Raw genomic sequence first — 22,298 nt, 5'->3', positions numbered from 1 at the left:
AAACAGGCTGTGGGCCACAGTGAGCTGAGTCCACTGGTAGACTACTTAATGCCCAGTGAAAGAGCAAGTTACAATATAGTATGTTCTGTATGATTCGAGTTCATAAATTAAAGCATACCTGCACCAAAAATAAAAAAAGGCTGAAAGACTATACAGCAGCTGTTAATAAAGATCAAATGGAGGAGAGGGGTATGGGTGAGTTTGTTCTTCCTTTTTGCTTATCTATAATTTTCTGAATTTTCAACAACAAACACAGTTAGCAACACTTCGGTAATCTTAAAAAATGCAATAAAATGAAGACAAAAAAAAAAAAATGAAATGAAATGAAGCAGAGCTAAGAAGGGCTCAGGCACAGAAATGCCTACACTTAAACTGCTCAGAAAATAACCGTAAGTGGGATGCCTGCCCAAGGGTACGTGGATTCGCCCCGGGCTTCACGATCACCAGGCTTCAAAACGACCTGCCATCAGGCAACCATCATCTTTATCGAGGCTAAGGGGAGGAGGAGGGGGAAAGCGCGGGCCCAGCCAGCCAGCCAACCTTGAGGCACCTGTGCGCTCCCGAGAGGCCTTCGCCAATCAACATCACTGCCAAATCTGGCAACCACCTGCAACGTCAAGACCAGCTAGAGTTTGTGAGGCAGGCTCCGTCTCCCCAGCTGCCAAACTGAAGCCGGCCTTTCTTCGGCTGGGGGCGGGGAGCGGCGGGTGGGAGGGACCCTGCAGGAGTTTATAAAAAGATAACTTGCTGTACACCTGAAACTAACACAACATTGTAAGTCAATTATCCCCCAATAAAACTTTTTTTAAGAAAAGATAACAACGGTCATTAAAGTTGAAGTCTTACTTACTTTACTTTGCGATCGGGGAAACAGACCTTGCCCTTGGCGGGACTCATGTTGACCCTCCCGCCGCCCACCAGGCTCCTGCTCGGATACACAGCATGCACCCCCTACCCCTGTGAGGCAGACCCCTGTCCCGGGGCCCAGCCAGGTAGCGACAGGGAGGCGGAGGCGCGGTCCTAGAGTGCCTCGGGCCGGGCGGTGCACCACCCTGCAGAAGCCCAACTCGGCGCAGGTCCTCCTCCATCCCGAAAGGCGTCCTGACCTCCTGTCTCCGGAGCAGACGCGCCCGCCCGGGCCCCGCCCCGACCCCGCCCCGACCAAGCGGACCCCGCCTCCCTAGAGGTCCCGCCCCCTGACCGGGCCCCGCCTCCTGTCCCGGGACAGGACACGGACCCCGCCATCTCCCACACCGGGTCCCGCCTCCCCCGCCACCCCGCCCCGGACCAGCCAGTAGCGCAGCCACCGCTGACCTTGGGCTCCGGGAGAGTGTGGCCCGAGACTTTAAGAAACCTCTTGGCTCCCCAGCTCCCCGGACTGGAGTAGAACAATTCCAGGATGGCATACCCCCCTACAGACTGGCAGCTGGGAAAAACTTGCAAGCAATTCACGTGCTGGAATACGCACACAATAGGGAAGTGGTGGAAAATATGGGTTATTTAAAATGTGAGTCAGATGTCACCACGGTGCCTGGTAAAAGCCCCTGAAGTCAACTTTTGGCTTCCAATTTCCGGTTTTTGCTTATTCTTTCACCTATACTTCCAGGGACGTGTCTGCTCCATGCCTCCCCTCCCCTCAGTGAGCTTCTAGCACACACTTGGAACCACCTGGGTCCCCAGCTAAAATAAGGGCCTCCAAGACAGGAAAGACGCAGCTGCCCTGTGACCCTAAGTAAGTTTCCTTCTGATAAGGTATTTACAGAGTGTTCTTCGGTGCCTCTGTCTCATTTAATCGTCGCAGCAATCTTACTGTTTTATTTCCGTAATACAGATAAGGAAAGAAGACGCAGAGGTGTCTATCGCCCAAGGCGCCACAGCTGGCGACTTGAACCCAGGCAATCTGATTCCAGTTAGAATGAGTGAATGAATGAATACTTCTCCAAGTAGTTATAATAAATAAAAAGGACCCGACACACTGCCTAGCAAGCATTGCAATAGTAGTAAATGTAGCTTATGTGGATAGCAAACCGGAAAAATTAGAAATAAAATAAATGCAAAGGAATTCTCTTCTAAAGGCACAGCTAGGGCCACAGATCCAGGGGGCGCCATCCAGGCGGCCACAAAGTGAACAGTAACCTTTCCCTGGAGCCGTGTAAGCAGCCGTGCCTGAGGGCACTGGTTAGCTGGTTAGTCCTCTAACTATACATTCAACAACATTTCAACAATAATTTTAAAATACATATATTCAATATCTTGTAATAATCTATAACGGAAAAAATATGGAAAAGAGTATATATACATATATGTATAACTGAATCACTTTGCTGTACCCCTGAAACTAACATAATATTGTAAATCAACTATACTTCAACAACAACAAAAAATCTTTTTCATAAGTAAAACAGATGAGCAAAATTCTTAGTTCTTCAGAGTTTCCAGAAGCTTCTTCATGGCTTTATCTTTTTTTTTTTTGTGGTATGCAGGCCTCTCACTGTTGTGGCCTCTCCCGTTGCAGGGCACAGGCTCCGGACGCGCAGGCTCAGCGGCCATGGCTCATGGGCCCAGCCGCTCCGCGGCATGTGGGATCTTCGCGGACCGGGGCATGAACCCGTGTCCCCTGCATCGGCAGGCGGACTCTCAACCACTGCACCATGAGGGAAGCTCTTCATGGCTTTATCTTTAGTCCCTCCAAAAAAAAAAAAACCTGCCGTAGGCTGATTTTTTTTTTTTTTTTTAAGTTTCAAATAAAAACCCAAAAGTACTCATGACCCAAATGGCCCACACTTCCATGTAACCACCTCAAAACAGGAAAAACAATTAAAATCAGGAAATGAAGGTATTTCAAAACACCCTACCCTACCCCAAGTCAGTTAGGCTCTCCAGTTTACTCACGTTTTTCTAGATATTTACTCTCTATTGACAAACCCGAATACTCATCGACACTGGATATTTCAACTTCTCTGCTTTGCATCGTATCCTTCTATCAGAGAGCTTGACCTGCCTCTTCAGTCCATCTTCCTCTGTGGACACAGGTTGCTATATCTTAAAGGTGTATGCCCGGTGGGGCTTAGAAATAGCCGTGGCCACATATAAGAACTTTGGGAGATGCCCATTCAAATGATGGCAACTGAAGGATGGACTGGGAGTTTGGGATTAGTAGATGCAAACTATTATACATTGAATGGATAAACAACTAGGTCCTACTGTATAGTGCAGGAAACTATATTCAACATCCTGAGATAAACAACAATGAAAAAGAATGTATAAATATATGTATGAGTCACTCTGCTGTAGAGCAGAAATTAACACAACATTGTAAATCAAGTATACTTCAATTTAAAAAAAAAAAGCAAATGATGGCAACCGAGGCAGCCTCTGGGCTGTCCACTCCCAGCACTTCCGCTCTCATGATCTCTGCACCCTTCTGAGGTAGACACTGATGTTATCCCCCTTCAACAGAGGAGGAAATTGCAGCGGAGAGGGCATGGGACTGGTCTGAGATCTGAACCCAGACCTGTCTAACCCTCCACACAAAAGCAAAGACTATGAGAGCCACAAAGGACTTAGAGCATCCAGTCCAGCCACGGAGAGGGTAGGTGAAAATCCCACGAATGCACAGCTGAAGGCTGCCTGATAAACTGCCTCATCTCCTCACGCTTCCCATTTATAGAAAGAACAAGTTAGGAGGAGGGCGGAGGTACTTTTTCTGGGGCCCAGGTAAGGCGGCAGCATCAACTCTGGGAGTTTGAAGACCACCTTCTGATCTGCATCTGCTGAGGGTCTGGGTTTGAATGGCTTAAGGGCCTATGATACCTTGTTGGGAGGCCGCAGACAGACCGCTGCACCTCTCTGGGTTTCAGCTTCTTATCTAGGAAGTGAGATGACTGATTTGCTTTTTCCTCCCCGTAATTTTTATACTGTTTTATTATTAAACATTGTTAAAACTTCTTATAACAATGATATTTACAGCAGAAAGTTAGAAAATGCAGAAGAAAATTTAGATGACTCATAAGTGTACCACATAATTAGACAATGATTACTATTTGGAGACATTCCTTACAGTCTCTCCAGCCACACACACACACACACACACACACACACACACACACACACACATTTATTAAGGACGAGTATTAAGCACCAGGGAATATTCTCAGCACATGACATACGTGTGCCCACAATCCCTTACTAGAAATTCCCAGGGCCCAACGTATTTTAGAATTTGGAAGTTTTTCTAGGAAGGTAAAGCCTTATGTGGCACATTATGGGGTTAATATTTCACCAGCAGAAGGCATAAATATTCACACAAAATGGGACAAGACTATAAATAACTTTGCATCGAGGCAGGTTTTGCTAGTGAGTTCACTGCCAACTTATAAACTTAGGTTTCAGAACTTTAAATTTCAGGACTGCAATTGCATGATCCTGAATGCGTCCCATCCCACTCGATCCACATATGCACCCCATAGGGTAGGATTATTAGGGTTACACGATAGTAAGAGGCGGCTTTGAACCTGGTGTCTTAGCCCAGGTCCATCGTGTACTAACCACTTTGCTGCTTGTTAAACATGTGGGATTGCCGTGTAACCTTCATTTCACAATATGTGAGCGACTATTTTGCTATTATACATCATGGGATGTTCTCATCAGCTCTGTTTTGAAAGGTTGCATGGAAATTCCAACCCTGGGGGACTGTTTCCAAGTCCAAAAAAGACCAAGTTCCAACTCCTGGTTTGAGATGAACCCAAAAGGAAAGAGACAGGAGGGAAGCCCTGAGCAGATAGCACAGTCACTGAATCTGTAATCCATCTATAATCGTAGCCAGCCCTTGTCCAGCTGGAAAATGGAAGTGTGAGGTTGCATAACTGGATTCAAGGGAGAAGAAACATTTGAAATTGGAGTTTCACCTCAGAACTAGTCTACAAATCACAAGATTTATACGAAAAGGATTTCATGAAAACAGAAATTCTACTGCTTCTAAAGAGGGACAACGAAACGCCTAGTCATCTGTTCATCCATCCGTCCATCCACCAACCCATCCGTCCATCCACCCATCCATCCACTTATTCATTCATTCATTCATTCATCCCCAGACTCATTCACAAAGTGTCTTGCTTGCCCCAGGAATTCAGAATTCTGTCTTTGGCAGGTTTGGGTTGCTTGTTTCATTCACGCATTTGGTGAGTATTTCTTCAGTCTACCATGAACCCACACTAGGCTAGGCAGTGGAGAAAAGCGGAGACCCCAAAAATATGGCCCCGTTTTCATGGAGCTTGTGGTCCAATGCAGGAGACAGGTAACAACCAAGTAAACAAATAAAGAAACTAAAGACATGATCTCAAGGACTGATTAAGTTTTCACGACACATCAGGGTGATCGATCAAGAAACTAGGGGCACGTGGGCAATACTGTAAAGGTGGGCCTTGACTCCCTGGAGATACTTCCACATGGGATTCTCGTGCCAGGTCATTAGAAACAGCGAACACATGCGAGTCCCCTCCATCAGAGGCCCCTGACTCGGGGACTCAGCTAGGGCTGGAAGTGTTCTAATGGAAATACCAGGATTTTGGGAAGCACCAGCAGAACCACCTGAGTTGCCCCTGGCACTAAAATTCAAAATCCTCAACTTTGAAAAGCACATGTATTGGGGGCAAAAGAACTGTGTGCCCTGTGAGCTTTCAGAGGTCTGGTCCAGCCTCCTCATGCTGCAGATGAGGCATTGGAGGCTCAGAGAGGGGAAGAGGCCTACCCAAGGTCACACAGCACATTGGCCCTCCCTGTGCCCCTCACCCCACAATGCACCTTCATCTCTATGTTTCGGTGCCTCTGGTTTATAAAATCCAAGATCCTTCTACCCCTCCCCCAGTCCTTTGCTGGGACAAGGCAGGAAAAATGATTCACCTACAATGCTAAGTTTTATGCAATGAAGATACAAGGGCAGAAAACTCACTTCCTGTTTTGGCTCACAGCCATATGCAAAGATAGGCCCTCAGTTAAGTATCGCTTACCTTTATAAATTTGCCAGTCCAGAAAAGCTGTTTTTTTAAGAACAAACCAGCAAAGACCCCTCAAAATAGTAGTGGAAGACAGGGAGAAGAAACTTGGGAGTCTTCTCCCCGCCCTACCATTTTAATCTACCATTTATTAAGTGCTTTATTCTCTTGCTAAGCACCTTAGAAATATGAGTTGATTTAATCTTCAGAACTTTCTTGGAATCCAAGACTCAGGAGAAAATAATAATGTAACATTTATTATTTTGGCAAGCCTATTTGCTTGATAAGTTCTTAATTAGCACCAGTAGGAAGAATTCACACAGTTGTTTCCTTTTTATCAATTAGGGCTGGGCCTGTGCCATACAAGACAACAGCCACCAGCCACGAGGCTATTTAAATTTAAATTAATTAAAACTTAAATTTAAAATTCAGTTCTGGGAATTCCCTGGCAGTCCAGTGGTTAGGACTCTGCACTTTCATTGCTGAGGACGTGGGTTCGATCCCTGGTCAGGGAACTAAGATCCCACAAGCTATGCAGTGCAGCCAAAGACAAACAAACAAATAAATAAATAAATAAAATTCAGCTCTTTAGCCACACGAGCCACATTTCAAGTGCTCAATAGTCACATATGATGAGTGGCTGCCATACTGAACAGCAGAGTTCTAGAACATTCCATTCTGGAACATCCCAATGTGGCAGAGAGTTCTGTTGGACTGCTCTGTTCTGGCTTGAAAGTTGCCTCTTCCAAGAGCTCTTCCCTGACCCGACCACATCTTTCTAAAACATCCCCACAGGTATTTCTTCTGTAGCCTGTTTCCTTCCTGGCGTTGAACATACTTGGAAACTATCTTATCAGTTTACCTGTTTATTTGTACATTTCCTATCTCCCTGCTAGGACTCTGCATCTTGTTTCCTGCTGGAGCCAGTGTGGTAAATGTATCTCACCATTCCTCCTCCTTAGATGCCACTTAGCAACCCCTCACTGGACATCCACATCTAACATAATTTCTGATGCTTTTTCATTTGGGTGAATTGGTTTAATAAACTGTTTTTCCCTAATCCCTGCTGAAACCGTCATAATGAGGGAAAGAAGGGTCTGGAAGGAAGAGAATGTTGGCGATTCCTGGAGAACACACTGTGACACAGTGGAATGAATCCTGCTGTCCAACAGATCTGGCCTCGAAACTTCGCTCTGCCACTTCCTAGCTGCATGATCTTGGAAAAGGTACTTTGCCTCTTTTTTTTTTTAACCATTTTTAAAATTGAAGTACAGTAGATTTACTGTGTTGTGTTAGTTTCAGGTGTGCAGCAAAGTGATTACACACACACACGTATATATATTCTTTTTCAGATTCTTTTCCATTATAGGTTATTACAATATACTGAGTATCATTCCCTGTGCTATACAGTAGGTCCTTGCTGTTTATCTGTTTTATATATAGTAGTGGGTGTATGTTAATCTCAAACTCCTAATTTATATCCCCCCCGCTATCCCCTTTGCTAGCCATAAGTTTGTTTTCTATGTCTGTGAGTCTGTTTCTCTTTTGTAAATAAGTTCGTTTGTATCATTTTTTTAGATTCCACATGTAAGTGATATCATATGATATTTGTCTTTTTCTGTCTGACTTACTTCACTTAATATGATAATCTCTAGGTCCATCCACGTTGCTGCAAATGGCATTATTTCATTATTTTTTAAAGCTGAGTAGTATTTATTTCACCTCTCGGAGCCTCAGTTTTCTCATCTGTAAAATAGGGATCCACCACCAGCCTTGTACCATTGTTATACAGGATAAATGGGTAATTTATATAAACTGTAGGTAGAAGAGGGGTAGGTAGAAGTGGGGAAGCTATGGGTGAATTCGAGTGCTGGGTGAAGTGGGTGCTGGTGGGAAAGGAGCTGGGGAGGAATTTACTGCTTACTGAGCACCTACTGTATACCAAACTCTGTGCATACTTTATAAACATTATCCGATTTAATCCTTCAAAATTTTACAGATGAGGGACCGGGGCCAGGAGAGGCGATGTGCCACGCCCAAGGTCACACAGTGCGGGGTGGCAGAGCCAGGGTGGTACTCAACTCTGACGTCTGACTGTTCCTTTAACCCTTCCAGAAACTCAAAACAGTCTTCCCCTAAAGATCATCAGTATAGGGAATATCTGCATTTTTCTCTTTTCTCTATCTCCAATTTCCAGTAACCAGGGTTAAAAATGTTCCAGCAACCATGCTCACCGGGAACATGGTGCCTTTGTAAGAGCCCATGTCCTAGTCCAGGTTTTCCTCATTTTAGCAGAGAGCGTGCAAGAGCTGCTTAAAGGAAGAGACAAGATTCCACTCCCAGGGCAGAAGAAAAGACTGGAAGCAGGAACAAACACTAGAACACAGCAGAGGTTCTTTCCCGCTGGCAAAGTCATGGTTGGTGGCTCTTTTGTACTCTCTGCTCTCCCATGTTTTCTACCCGGAATTACCGTATTCCATTTGTAATTTGGGACTGGGGGGTGGCAAAGTCTGATAACAAGAACAACAGAAATGAAGCCACTGACTACACTCCTGGGACAGTCCCACCTGTGATGGACCTGTAGGTATTTGTTTCCAACAATCAGTCTGATGGATGTGTAATAGTATTTGAATTTCTGCCCTTTTTTTTGGCCGTGCCGCATGGCTTGTGGGATCTTAGTTCCTTGACCAGGGATTGAATCCAGGCCCTCGGCAGTGAGAGTGCAGAGTCTTAACCACTGGACAGCCAGGGAATTCCCTTGAATTTCTGCTTTTAAGGCATCACTGGGGGAAGGCACGTTTTACAGTTGTTAATTACCTATTGGATGAATGAACAAATGAACGAACAAGTAAATGAATGTCTCATCAGGAGTCAGGGAAACTGTCCCTCCCTTTGGGTTCCCATCATTGCTTTGGCTCTTGCCAACCTGAGCTCCTTCTGCTTAAATTATAACTAGTTGTTGCATACAAGGTCATCCTCCCCAGCCAGACCGCGATCTTCTAGAAAGCCAGTTTCCTGGCCTGGGGCCCTGTACACGCAGTAGATGCTCAATAAATGACTTTGATAGGAGGGAGGGAAGGAAGCAGGGAGGCTCATGTCTTCTGCTTGTCGCATAGCTACCCTCAAAGCACTGGCATGAGCGGGTAGCTTGGCTGAGCAGGGAAGGGTGTGGACCCCACCCTAACTCTGCGCCTCCTGGTTACGAGGACAGAGGGTACGTTACCTTATAGTGGGGACAGGGGTCTCAGTCTCGCTTGCGGTCTGAGCAGCCTCCAGGGACAGGGTCCCCAGGCTGGCTCGGCTGCCCCTCCGGGAAGATTCTCTGAACAAGCCAGTGCCAGAGTCCTCATCGGAAGAGTTGTCGTCAAAAGAGCCCAGGATGAAGTTGGTCATCAGTTGCCTCTTGATGTGTGCCCGCTTCCTGTCTTCTTTGGAGAGGGTTCTGACTCGCTGGCCCTGGGGTCTGGCTAGCACGGACGGGCCACTGGTATTTGGGGTCTCCAGGCCTTCGTTCTCTGTCCCGTTGGCTTGGCGTGCTGGGAAGGGGTCATTGGAGGAAAGGGGGTTTCCTTGGGGATTCTGCAGCAGGGGTGGCTGGGAGTTTCTTTGCTGGCAGGCGTCTTTGGGACCTTTGTGGGATGCTGGCTCAGCCTGGTCAGGGGTCTCTGGCAGAGAGCTGCTGCTGCAATTTTCCTGCAGTGGCTCCCTGGAGCTGTCTGAGGCTGGAAGAGGCTCCTGACTTGTGATGAAGCTCACCTTCAATTTACTCTTGGTGACTTGCTTGGAGTCCGTCATTTTCCCCCAGCTTTTTAACCAGGGAAAGATCAGGCAGGAGAAAATCAGATAAGATAGAAAAAGAAGCAGGATCATTCACAAAATCTGTAAGGGAACAAGAGAGACGTTTTAGGATTTATGTAATCGTGTTATCTAGCTCTTAAAGGAGGTGGTGGTGAGAGCCAGTTAAGGTTCTGTGTATTCGGCTGAGAGAGCTGGAGGGGAAAAGCACCAGACAGGGAGCAGAGAAGGGGTGCTCCTCCCGGCTTACATGCTCTGTGGTCTGCGGCATGTTTCTTTTTTTTAAGATTTTTTTTTTTTTGATGTGGACCATTTTCAAAGTCTTTATTGAATTTGTTACTACATTGCTTCTGTTTCATGTTTTGGTTTTATGGCCACGAGGCATGTGGGACCTCAGCTCCCCGACCAGGGATCAAACCTGCACCCCCCTTCATTGGAAGGCAAAGTCTTAACCACTGGACTGCCAGGGAAGTCCCTGGGACATGTTTCTTAACCTCTCTGGATCTCAGTTTCCCACCTCTAAATAAACTAACACACACTCACCATAAATCATAAACATGCATGTGAGAGAGAACTAAATGAGATCAGGTACATTAAAAGACTCTGTTAGAGCATCATTAATCATAATATCCCCAGAGCGGAAACAATCTAAATGCCCAATAACTGATGAATGGATAGACAAGATGGGGTCTCTCCATACAGTGGAATGTTATTCAGCCACAAAAAGGAATGAACCACTGGTACATGCTACAACATGGATGAATTTGAAAACACCATGCTAAGTGAAAGAAGCCAGTCCCAAAAGACCACATATTGTATGATTCCATGTATTTAGATAATATGCCCAGATTAGGCAAATTCATAGAGATGGAAGGATCAGTGGTTGCCTGGGGCTAATGGGATGGGGGTGAAAGCTAAAGGGTACAAGATTTCTGTCTGGAGTGATGAAAATGTTCCCAAACTGATTGTGGTGATGGTTGTACAACTCTTTGAATAGACTAAAAACCATTGAATTTTGCGCTTTACGTGAGTCAAACAGTATATGAGTTATATCTCAACAAAGCTTATCTTAAAAAAAGACTGCATTATATTCCAATTTGTAGATGAAAAGGATTGTTGGCTTCTATGATCATCATCTCCATCACTACCAGGATCATCAGTGTCACTGTCACCACGGTCTTGGAAAGAGGAACGGGCACCTTGTCGTATTTTCTTTGTAGCGCTAGTACACCTGATGCAGGTATGCTCATAGCTAGAATGAAAGTTCAGCAAGACCAAGGAGGGTCTCTTCTGTTCCAGGGTCTAGAACAGCACCTGGTACAGAGTGAGAGCTTAACCATGGACAAAACTTCATTTTGTTGAATACATGAATTCAGATATTCCGATTTCTAACCCATGCCTCTGACCGCCACACTAACTCTACCCTATTAATGAACAGATAATTATTATTTGCAGGAAATAGTTTAAAAAGCAAACAAATGAAAACGCAACCTGAACGTATTGAGATTTCTGACCCAATTTTGCCATAATTATCCAGTAGAAGCATTAATAAAGCGGGACCAGGGCTTCCCTGGTGGCGCAGTGGTTAAGAATCTGCCTGCCAATGCAGGGGACACGGGTTTGAGCGCTGGTCTGGGAAGATCCCACATGCCGCAACTAAGCTCGTGTGCCACAACTACTGAGCCTGTGCTCTAGAGCCCGCGAGCCACAACTACTGAACCCACGTGCCACAACTACTGAAGCCCACGCGCTCTAGAGCCCGTGCTCCGCAACAAGAGAAGCCACCGCAATGAGAAGGCTGCACACCGCAACGAAGAGTAGCCCCCACTCACCACAACTAGAGAAAGTGCGCGCGCAGCAACAAAGACCCAACGCAGCCAAAAATAAATAAATTTTTTAAAAAAAAGGAGGACCACAAAACTCAAGCTTATCACTTTAGTATCTAAAAGGCATTTTCTTTTTATTTATTTATCTATTTATTTAGTTGCACCGGTCTTAGTTACGGCAGGCGGGCTCCTTAGTTGTGGCATGCAAACTCTTAGTTCCAGCATGTGAACTCTTAGTTGCGGCATGCACGTGGGATCTAGTTCCCTGACCAGGGATCGAACCCAGGCCCCCTGTATTGGGAACACAGAGTCTTAACCACTGTGCCACCAGGGAAGTCCTGCATTTTCTTTTTAAATTTCAATACAACACTCTTAAGGGAAGTGGAAAAGTTCTCAAGATTTCCCAGAACTACATGATCCAAGTACTTCTTGCACAGTTTGGGCAACAGAATTTGCTGAAATGTTGTCAGGGGTATTTTCTAGGTAATACACAGGGTCAGGAGATTTTTTTCTTTTAAGATCATCAAGTTTCCTTTTAAAAAAAAGTCAGTCAAGGGTTTGTTCAGTATCAATGAACAAACCACATTAATAGAACAAAGGGTCAGGAGATTTTTTTCTTTTGAGATCATCAAGTTTCCTTTTAAAAAAAAGTTAGTCGAGGGGTTGTTCAATATCAATGAACAAACCATATTAATAGAACAAAGGGAAAAAACACATGATCCTCTCAAAGAACACAGAAAAAGCATTTGACAAAAATCCAACACCCTTGGGAATTCCCTGATGGACCAGTGGCTAGGAACCTGCGGTTTCACAGCCAAGGACCCGGGTTCAATCCCTGGTTGGGGAACTAAGATCCCACAAGCTGCACAGCACGGCCAAAAAAAAAAAAAAAAAAAATCCAACATCCATTAATAACAACATTCAGAAAAGTAGGAATAGGAAAGAACTTCAAAAGAATAAGGCACATTAATGAAGAAAAACCACAGAAAATATATACTCAATGTTGAAAGATGGGAAGCTTTCCCCTAAGATCTGGAACAAGACAAGGATGCCCACTTTCACCACTGCTATTCAACATCATACTGAAAGTCCTAGCCAGAGCAATTAAACAAGAAAAAGAAATAAAACGCATCCAAATTGAAAAGACATAAAATCATTTCTATTCACAGGTGACACGATTCTTTATATAGAAAATCCTAAAGGACCACCAAAAAACACTAATAGAGGTAATAAATTAAGTAGTTGGTGGCTACAAGATCAATATGCAAAAATCAGTTGTTTCTATACACCAACAATGAACAATCTGAAAAGGAAATTAAGAAAATAACTCCATTTATAATCACATCCAGAAGAATAAAATATCTAGGAATAAATTTAATCAAGAAGGTGAAAGACCTATAGACTGAAAACTATGAAACATTGCTGAAAGAAATTAAAGAAGACCTAAATAGGGGCTTCCCTGGTGGTGCAGTGGTTGAGAGTCCGCCTGCCGATGCAGGGGACACGGGTTCGTGCCCCAGTCTGGGAAGATCCCACATGCCGCGGAGCGGCTGGGCCAGTGAGCCATGGCCACTGAGCCTGCGCGTCCGGAGCCTGTGCTCCGCAACGAGAGAGGCCACAGCGCTGAGAGGCCCGCATACTGCAAAAAAAAAAAAAAAAAAAGACCTAAATAAATGGCAAGACATTCCATCCTCATGGATTGGAAGACTTACTATTGCTAGGATGGCCACGCTACCCAAAGCAATCTACAGATTCATATGGAACTGCAAGGGGCCCCAAATAGCCAAAGCAATGTTAAAAAAAAGCAAAACAAATTAGAGGACTCACACTTTCCAATTTCAAAATTTACTACAAAACTATAGTCAGTGTGGTATTAGAATAAAGACAGACATATAGGGGCTTCCCTGGTGCGCAGTGGTTGAGAGTCCGCCTGCTGATGCAGGGGACACAGGTTCGTGCCCCGGTCTGGGAAGATCCCACATGCCGCGGAGCGGCTGGGCCCGTGAGCCATGGCCTCTGGGCCTGCGTGTCCGGTGCCTGTGCTCCGCAACGGGAGAGGCCACAACAGTGAGAGGCCTGCATACCGCAAAAAAAAAAAAAATGGATCAACGACCTAAATACAAGAGCTAAAACCATAAAACGCTTAGAAGAAAACACAGGGGTAAATCTTCATGACCTTGGAGTTGGCAATGGATTCTTAGATATGACACCAAAAGCATGAGCAACAAACTTAAAAATAGATAAATCAGACTCATCAAAATTAAAAACTTCTGTGCACCAAAGGGCATTTTCAATAAAGTGAAAAAACAATATACAGAATGGGAGAAGATTTTTACAAACCATATATCTGGTAAGGGTCTAGTATCCAGAACACATAAAGAACTCTTACAATTCAGCAACCAAAAGACAGACAACCTGATTTTAAAACGAGCAAAGAACTTGAATTGAAATTTCTCCCAAGAAGATATACAAAGAGCTCATGAAAGCATGAATCCTTAGTAATTATGGAAATGCAAATCAAAACTACAATGTACCACTTCACACCCACTAGGATGAAAGAAGCAAGGGAGGGAGGGAGGGAGGGAGCTAGGGAGGAAGGAAGGAAAAGAAAGAGGGAGGGAGGGGGGAGGGAGGGAAGAAGGGAGAAAGAAAGGAGGAAAGACAATATCAAGTGTTGGTGAGAATGTGGAGAAGTTGTAAGTTACTAGGGGGAATGTAAAATAATTCAACTGCTATGGAAAATGGTTTGGGGGTTCCTCAAAAAGTTGAACATAGAATTACTACACAACCCGGGGATTTTACTCCTAGGCATATCCCAAAAGAATTGAAAACAAGGACAAACAAATATATAAACACACGTGTTCACAGCGGCACCCCAACTTTCCGATGCTCAAGCCTTGTTCCTACTTCTGGGTTTCTCAGTGCACTACTGACATTTGGGGCTGGATAACTCTTTGTGGTGGGGGCTATCCTGTGCATTGTTGGATATCGAGCAGCATCCCTGGCCTCTACCCACTTGATGCCAGTAGCACCCTCCTCCCTCTCAGCTGTGACAACCAAAACTACCTCCAGACATTGACAAATGTCCCTGGGGGGTAAAATTGCCCTCACGTGAGAACCCCTGGTCTTAACTCCTATACCTCTGCACTCCTTCCCCCCTGCTTCTAGACTGTGAGACGGAAGCTTCTGGCGAAAAGGTGTATTTCTTACTCATCTCTTGCATACAGTAAGTTCTCAAGACAAGTTTAAAAAGCACCAGCAAGAAAGGTCAGAGTCCTGAAATTACTGACTCACACGTGTTCTCTGGTAATTGACAGATGGCATTGCCAAAAATGGTGCAAAGGTTATCCTGGCTTTACTGGAAGTTCGACAGCTTAAAGCCCTACATCCTCCCCAAGCAGGAGGTTATGGTAGTGGATAAAGTTATTCAAGACTGTGCCGACTGGCCACTTCCCCCCTCACACCCTCTGCTGGCCACATGGGCCAAGTGCTTTCACAGCTCCACTGCCCACCCCCTGCAAGTCAGCCAGTGGGTACAGACCTCCACCATGGAAACAGCCTGTTCACTGGTCTTCCCTGGCCAACTCAGAGACCTTTGGAAACACAGACCAATTGTCACTCATTTCTGGATCCTTGTGCCCAGGCTGGTAGTGTTTGGTGCATAGTAGGTGCTCAAAAAGTATGTACCGAATGAATGATAAATCCATGCACACCCACTGAGCACCAACAGATGGCTTGAGGCAGGCAGGAATTTTGGTTTCAGGATCTCATTTCTGAAGCTGCGTTCAGGAACACCAGGGGAACGAGCTGGGTGTCTCCACGGCAGTTCTGACGTAGAGTGCCAAGCAGAAGACCTCATACAAATGTGGCCAATTTTAGGTACACTTTAAATGCACACGTTGGAAATTCTGAGAAATAAGAAATACTAAGGGCATTACATTGAAATGCTGAGCTTCCCCCTACCCTAAATAGAAAAATACTTGAGTTATTGCTGAGGAAATAAAAGAGAAAAAATATGCTACAATGGTTCTGAGTTTGGGAACCCTGAGAATTAATACTTTACATTGATTTCCATTGGAAAACCAATCAAACTATGCGATTTTGCGTAACACGAGCACTTTGGGAACTTGCTGGTTGGATGAACGGATGGCGGATGGGGACTGTGGGTGGAAGGATCGATAGGTGGTGCTTGGAGAGGGGTTGAGTGGATGGCCAGGTGGGCAAGATGGCGAGACACATGCATGGTAAGCAACTGAGGGTTGGTGGGTGAAGTTACCAAGCTCTAAATTGGAAGTTCTAATGAATAGAGGGACCGGCAATTCTCCCCAGTTCAGCCCCCTCCCTCACTCGACAAATCCTTTATGATCTGCTGTTATTCTGATAGGAGCCAGTGGGTCAAACATCCCAAACCTACCTTACAGAGGTTACCCGCAGAAAAAACCTCAGGGTCTTTCCCTTTTCTTGGCAGTGTGATGATGGTGGACCCACAGGCCACCACATGAAAACTTTCCCAAGTAAGTACATAGAGACAAATGGGGAACTCTCTGAGGAAGCTCCCAAAGAAACCCTCTGAGCCTCAGTTTCCTCGTCTGTAAAATGGGGATGCTGAGTCTTGCCCCCTTTACCTGTCTCACAGTTGCTCTTCAAATAACCTATATAGCATTGTGTCAATGCTATCAGAAGCATCAAAAAGCCACCAAGCATGTACAGTGCCTTCAAGCTTCCAATCCTCAGAACAACTTGGCGGATCTTACGATTGCCATGGTCTTTATTACAGTCCCATTTTACAGTTCGGTAAACTGTGGCTCAGGGAAGTTCGGTTCCTTGACTTTGCTCACATCCAGGCCCAGTGCTCATACCTTTCCCACTGCTCCACCATTGAAACTGGATAAAAATAAATTCCATAAAGCGGAGGGTGTTCCCACAAGCACCTGGCTACGACCCTAAAATCAGATACCTGGCTGTGTACCTGGAGGGTGGAGCCAGATGTGCACAGTGGTCTAGAAGGAGCACTGCATGTGGTTCAAATCCACAGACAGTCAAGGCCAGAGAAGTCCTTCCAGTGAACCCTGTGGACATGCCATGCTGAGCTGCTGCCCTTTGCTGAAACAACCCAGCTGACCTGAAAACCCAGCGAGGGCCGAAGCTATTTTTGTTTGTTGCAAACCGAACTCAAGCAACAGCTGCCTGGTGCCAGAGCAGTCGTGGCCCTGACGGTAACGAATGCAGGAAACTGCTCGCTTCCAGCAGGTGCTGGCTGGCAGCCAAGCAAGGGCTGGAGAGGGATGGGGGTCGGGAGTTTGCTCTCCAGCCACCCGCCTCCAACACAGCCACCCATACCTGGCCTGGCCTTTGAGGGGCAGAGGAGGGCAGAATGTCAGCATTAAACCAGCCATCCTGTTCCCCACTCGGACGTTTCCTCCCGCCAAGATGAACTCCCGATTGCTCGCTGCCACTTACCGCCCCTGTGGTCACGGCCACCGGCTCCATTCTCATGTGGGTCTGACAGGCTCCCACAGGGTGCCTGACGGAACTGGGGCCGTGGAGTGTCACCTTTCAACAGGAGGCTGGTGTCATGCATCAGTCCATGGGGAGGAGTTTGGACCAGCTCACGCTGGACACGAGTGAGTTTTCCCCCAAGTCAGGCGCCCTTATCTGTCATCCACAAATATAAGCCATTTGCCAAGGTCCTCGCCCTTCCCCCTCCCCCAGCTTCAAGCTCAAGTACTTAAGAGGCTGTGTATACTCTCTGGCCCACAGGGCCACCTCCCTCTGGCTTGCCACACTCCTGGACTTAGAGCCTACTTAGCTGCTCGTGTGATCAGCCACCCCCTTGCCCAACGCTGAGCCTCTAGAGTTTGTTTGTTTTTAAACATCTTCATTGGAGTGTAACTGCTTTACAATGATGTGTTAGTCTCTGCTGTATAACAAAGTGAATCAGCCACATGCATACATATGTCCCCATATTCCCTCCCTCTTGCGTCTCCCTCCCACCCTCCCTATCCCACCCCTCTAGGTGGTCACAAGGCACTGTGCTGATCTCGCTGTGCTATGCATAGAGTTTTAAACACTCTATGAGTTTTAAACACTCCCATAATCACGCCAGCCTCCTGTTCCCATGTGTTCATCTGTAAGACACCTGCTAGAAGGGGAGCATGAGTCCCAGCAGAACCTGGGTTTGGCCAAGGTGATATTGATGGAAAGAGAAGCAAAAGCATCAGGACGAAGTTCGAGGACCCTCTGGCTGGCAGGCGACGGTGCAACGACGTTTTGCAAATTCAGAGATCATTAAAGTGATAGAGGAAGCTATGCCGGGCCGCCAGTGTGGTCAAAGCTGCCAGGTGGATACTTCAACCTGCACTCCAGTCCACAGGGCAGGGGGCATCACAGGTCACCCTGCGTTTCCCAAAAAGCCACTTAGCCTTCAACCTGCAGCCTAAGAGGGGGACACTTGGCGTGTCCAGTGTCCTTGCTTTGTAGGTGAGCAGAGGCCAGAGGTCACATGTGAAGTTAACGACACAGCCGTGACTAGCACCAAGGTCCCCTGCTCCAGGCCTGTGTGGGGTGATATTCACAGTAAAGAGCCACTGTCGGGCTTCCCTGGTGGTGCAGTGGTTGAGAGTCCGCCTGCCGATGCAGGGGACACGGGTTCGTGCCCCGATCAGGGAAGATCCCACATGCCGCGGAGCGGCTGGGCCCGTGAGCCATGGCCGCTGAACCTGTGCGTCCGGAGCCTGTGCTCGGCAACGGGAGAGGCCACAGCAACGAGAGGCCCGCGTACTGCAAAAAAAAAAAAGAGCCACTGTCCTTGGGTACTTTGTTGGGTGCCCTGATCTGGGTTCTCACGTCAACTCTGCTGCAGAGCCGGGATGGAGTTCTATGCTATGCAAAGCAGCATAAGGACGCAGCTCCAAGATGGAGTTCTCGACAGTCCAAAGTGGTCACCCATGCAGGGCGCCGAGCACAGGGCCAGGCGCAGGTCATCTTAGCGATCGTCATTAGCGATCTGAGCTGAGAGCCTCAGGCAGGATAAGTCACCGCGTGGTGACACCCTGCTACCCACAGAGTGTTGCCTCGGCTAAATCATGTCCCCTCTCTGAACCTCAGTTTCCCCATCTACTGGGTTGGCCAAAAAGTTTGTTCAGGTTTTTCCGTAAGATGTTAGAAGAGGAGGGAGAATCCCCAGCCTCACCCACCTCATAGGATTACTGGCAGGATCAACCAAGATCTGTTTGGTCGCTAAACACCACCTTCCCCTTCCTGGTGAGCCAGAACGGAAAAGCAGCTGGTGATGGTGAGTAAGGGTCCTCTTCCACCGAGGGACATAAATGGATTCACGTGGGTGGGGGCACCCGTCCGACACTGGTCAGGTGCCTGGATGGGACAGGCAGATACATCAGAAACAGTCCTTGGACTCACTTCAGCTTTTCAGCCCCACAGGGCAGGTGCTTTCCCAAAGGGGAGGCATCTCTGGGGCTTCAGCAGCCTGCGTCAGGCTGAATTAAATTCTGTAAATTAAATTCTGTCTGTTTCCTGATCAGTGGAGATGGTCCTGAGAAGTGTGTGTATGTGTGTGTGTGTGTGTGTGTGTGTGTGTGTGTGACTTTTTATGTTATTCAGAGAGAGGATATTCTTAAATGCCAATACAGGGGTTAAAAAATGGAAGAAAGGGGACTTCCCTGGTGGTGCAGTGGTTAAGAATCCACCTGCCAATGCAAGGAACACGGGTTCGAGCTCTGGTCTGGGAAGATCCCACATGCCATGGAGCAACTAAGCCCGTGCGCCACAACTACTGAGCCTGCTCTCTAGAGCCTGCGAACCACAACTACTGAAGCCTGCGTGCCTAGAGCCCATGCTCTGCAACAAGAGAAGCCGCCGCAATGAGAAGCCCATGCACCGCATCGAAGAGTAGTCCCCGTGCGCCACAACTAGAGAAAATCCGCATGCAGCAACGAAGACTCAATGCAGCCAAATAAGTAAATAAATAAATTTTTAAAAATTTTTAAAAAGGAAGAAAGGAATAGAATCTATACGAAAAAATAAAACTAATAAATGAGTTTAGAAAAAAAACAGGGGGAAGAAAGGATAAGTTAAGGAGAGGAGGGTGGTAGGGGAAGGAGGTTATCCCTCTAATAAATCAGAGGGAGTGTTTTCCTGTCACCAGCATTTTCTGGTGCTAAGAGCTTCACACACATGATCTCATCAACTCCCTGCAGCCCCTGCAAGAGGTCCCGCTTCTTCCTCCCCTGTTATAGGCTCCATCACTCCCCAGGTTCACACTTTTAGGACCCAGGTGGCCTCCCTTTGTAGCCCACACTCCTAATCTTCACACCCTCCGCTCTCTGTGCAGAATTTCCTTCTATAAACCCTGAGAAAGGTCCTAAATCAGCGGACCTGAGAAGTGAGTGTCAGGGGGTACTGCTTGGTTTCTTAGAGCCACCGGTTTGTTTTTAAATCTCTGAGTCCACTCCCCGAAGAAACTAAAATGCAAACAAGAAATAAGTAACAAAACTACTTCTCTAGCCTTGGGGTTTTTCTCCTGGGAAAGGCTTTGGGGGAAACAGGAGAGTTCAATCCAAAGGAAAAAAAAAAAAAGCTTTTCAAATCACGATTTAGCCACCACGCAGTGGTTAAGAATCCACCTGCCAATTCTGGGGACACAGGTTCGAGCTGTGGACCGGGAAAATCCCACATGCTACAGAGCAACTAAGCCCGTGAGGCACACCTGCTGAGCCTGCTAGTAGAGCCCGCGAGCCACAACTACTGAGCCCACGTGCTGCAACTACTGAAGCCCGCATGCCTAGAGTCCATGCTCCACAACAAGAGAAGCCACCGCAGTGAGAAGCCCGCGCACCGCAACGAAGAGTGGCCCACACTCACCGTAACTAGCACGTGTTGCTGCACGTGCTGTCCCACGTGCAGCAACAAAGACCCAACACAGACATAAATAAATAAATAAAATAAAGATAGGGATCCGGCCAAAGTTACTAAACCAGGAGCAGCGCTTAGCAAATTGGTTCTATTGTGAAGGATAGTCATTTGTTTTCTTTAGTATTTTGGCATCTGAAGAAGAAATATGACAACATTTCGGGTGACAGGAGAGGGAGGTGTAGCTCCCTAAAAACTGAGAGACTCGAGAGGTCACACACCCCGTGTAATCTAAAAACGTCACCTTCCCCTGCAATTATGGCTGAGGGCATTGGTACAAGGTCATGTTTCCTTACCCCAGAGGAACCAATCAATGCTCAGAGACAGGAAGAGAATTGCAACCCTCTAAGAACAGATTCTGTTCTCTGTTATTCTTTAACTACAAACATTAACTAATAAATAACAACAAATACACCTCCCATTATAATGAGCACCTTGCATTCAGGATCTCATTTACTTCTCACAGCATCCCTACAAGGGAAGTACTATTCTTATCCTGTTTCACAGACCAGGCATGAGAATCCAACCAGGTGTTGAGAATCCAATGCCCAGAGAGGGGAAGTGAATTTCCCAAAGTCACACAGCTTTGGAGGTAGATAGAATCCAGCCCTGCTCTGCCTGGCTCCAAAGCCTAGATTGATAAGAGGTGGACGTGAGCGGACTATTGATTCAATTGATTAACCGGCTACCGTCTTGGATGGGGGGAATCAGAAGCCTGAAAGAGACCCAGGGAGGGTCAGCAGTTCTGAGACTTATCACCTGTCAGAACATCTAGGTCTCTGGAAAATTTTCAGCGAATACTGAAAAGCCTAAAGTAAGCCTAAAATAAAAGCCTTTAGAGTAAGCCTAAAATATCTACAACCACTTGATCCTAGAATTGAGCAGGTATGCAGCCTCAGGGGCCACCGATTTGAGAACAGCTTCCAGTAGGAAAACACATTTGAGAAAAGTCTGTGAATTTCAGTTCTCCCCCAGTTCAGAAAAGGTTCAGATACCACAAGTCCCAGGGTCCTCCAGGACTGCTGACCTAGAAAGGGGCACTTCCTCGGTGCCTGTCGCATTGCAGGTGCTTGATTAACACCTGGGGAGCCAAGCCAAGCTTTTGATAGGGTTGACCTGTGCGGGGGCCCAGGCAAACCCAGCCCGAACGGTTCCAGATTGGCCCCTGCCTCGAAGAAATGTAAGAGGAGCGGGTCCCCCGCCTCCAATGGAAAACTTACTCTGCTGTCTCAAAGGCCTATAGGGCTCATGTGTTCCGAGCCTGTCTCACTTGAGTCATCCCTGTAGAAACTGCCGAAGTCAAGTGTCCCACACGCCTGAGGTCCTGGTCCCCTGCCACCTTTGCAGATGGAATTCTACCCTCCTTCCCCTCTATTCTTTCTGTGCCGGGAATTTGCGTTCTTCAACCATCACTCGTTCACCGGCGGGTAATTACTGGGCACCTGCCAGGCATGGTGCTGACTGCCATAGATACGGGACAAACAGTGCAGGAATGGTCCTGCCCACGCAGGGTTTACAGTCTCACGGGGAAGCAAGTAAGATCATGGAGGACTGTAAGGGCACGACCAGGAGAATCACCACAAAGGAGAAGCGCTTGAAGAGCCAGTAACAGAGGCCCCGGTCTGGGTCCGCAAGGGAAAGCTTTCTCAGGAGTATCTCTGCTGAGACGGAGGGAGTGTGATTTCATCAGGCGAAGGTGCCAGGGCAGGAAGGAGGAGGAATAGTGTTGGAGACAGACGGAGCAGGAGATACAGAA

At 46.8% G+C, this 22,298-nt stretch overlaps 1 protein-coding gene across 1 annotated transcript in view; it reads right to left on the bottom strand.

The window, feature by feature from the left end:
* The window catches only part of ACACB (acetyl-CoA carboxylase beta), a 146,321-nt gene that overhangs the window by 92,091 nt on the left and 31,932 nt on the right, over positions 1 to 22,298 (bottom strand). The window contains exon 2 of the mRNA XM_032654348.1: positions 9,217 to 9,872. Coding sequence (XP_032510239.1) covers positions 9,217 to 9,863 — 647 coding nt within the window. The 5' untranslated portion in view covers positions 9,864 to 9,872. The remainder of the gene's footprint in view (positions 1 to 9,216; positions 9,873 to 22,298) is intronic.

Source organism: Phocoena sinus, chromosome 14 (assembly GCF_008692025.1).
Source record: "Phocoena sinus isolate mPhoSin1 chromosome 14, mPhoSin1.pri, whole genome shotgun sequence".
NCBI lineage: Eukaryota > Metazoa > Chordata > Mammalia > Artiodactyla > Phocoenidae > Phocoena > Phocoena sinus.
The sequence above is the reverse complement of the archived record's forward strand: the minus strand, read 5'-3'. Positions and strand labels throughout refer to the sequence as shown.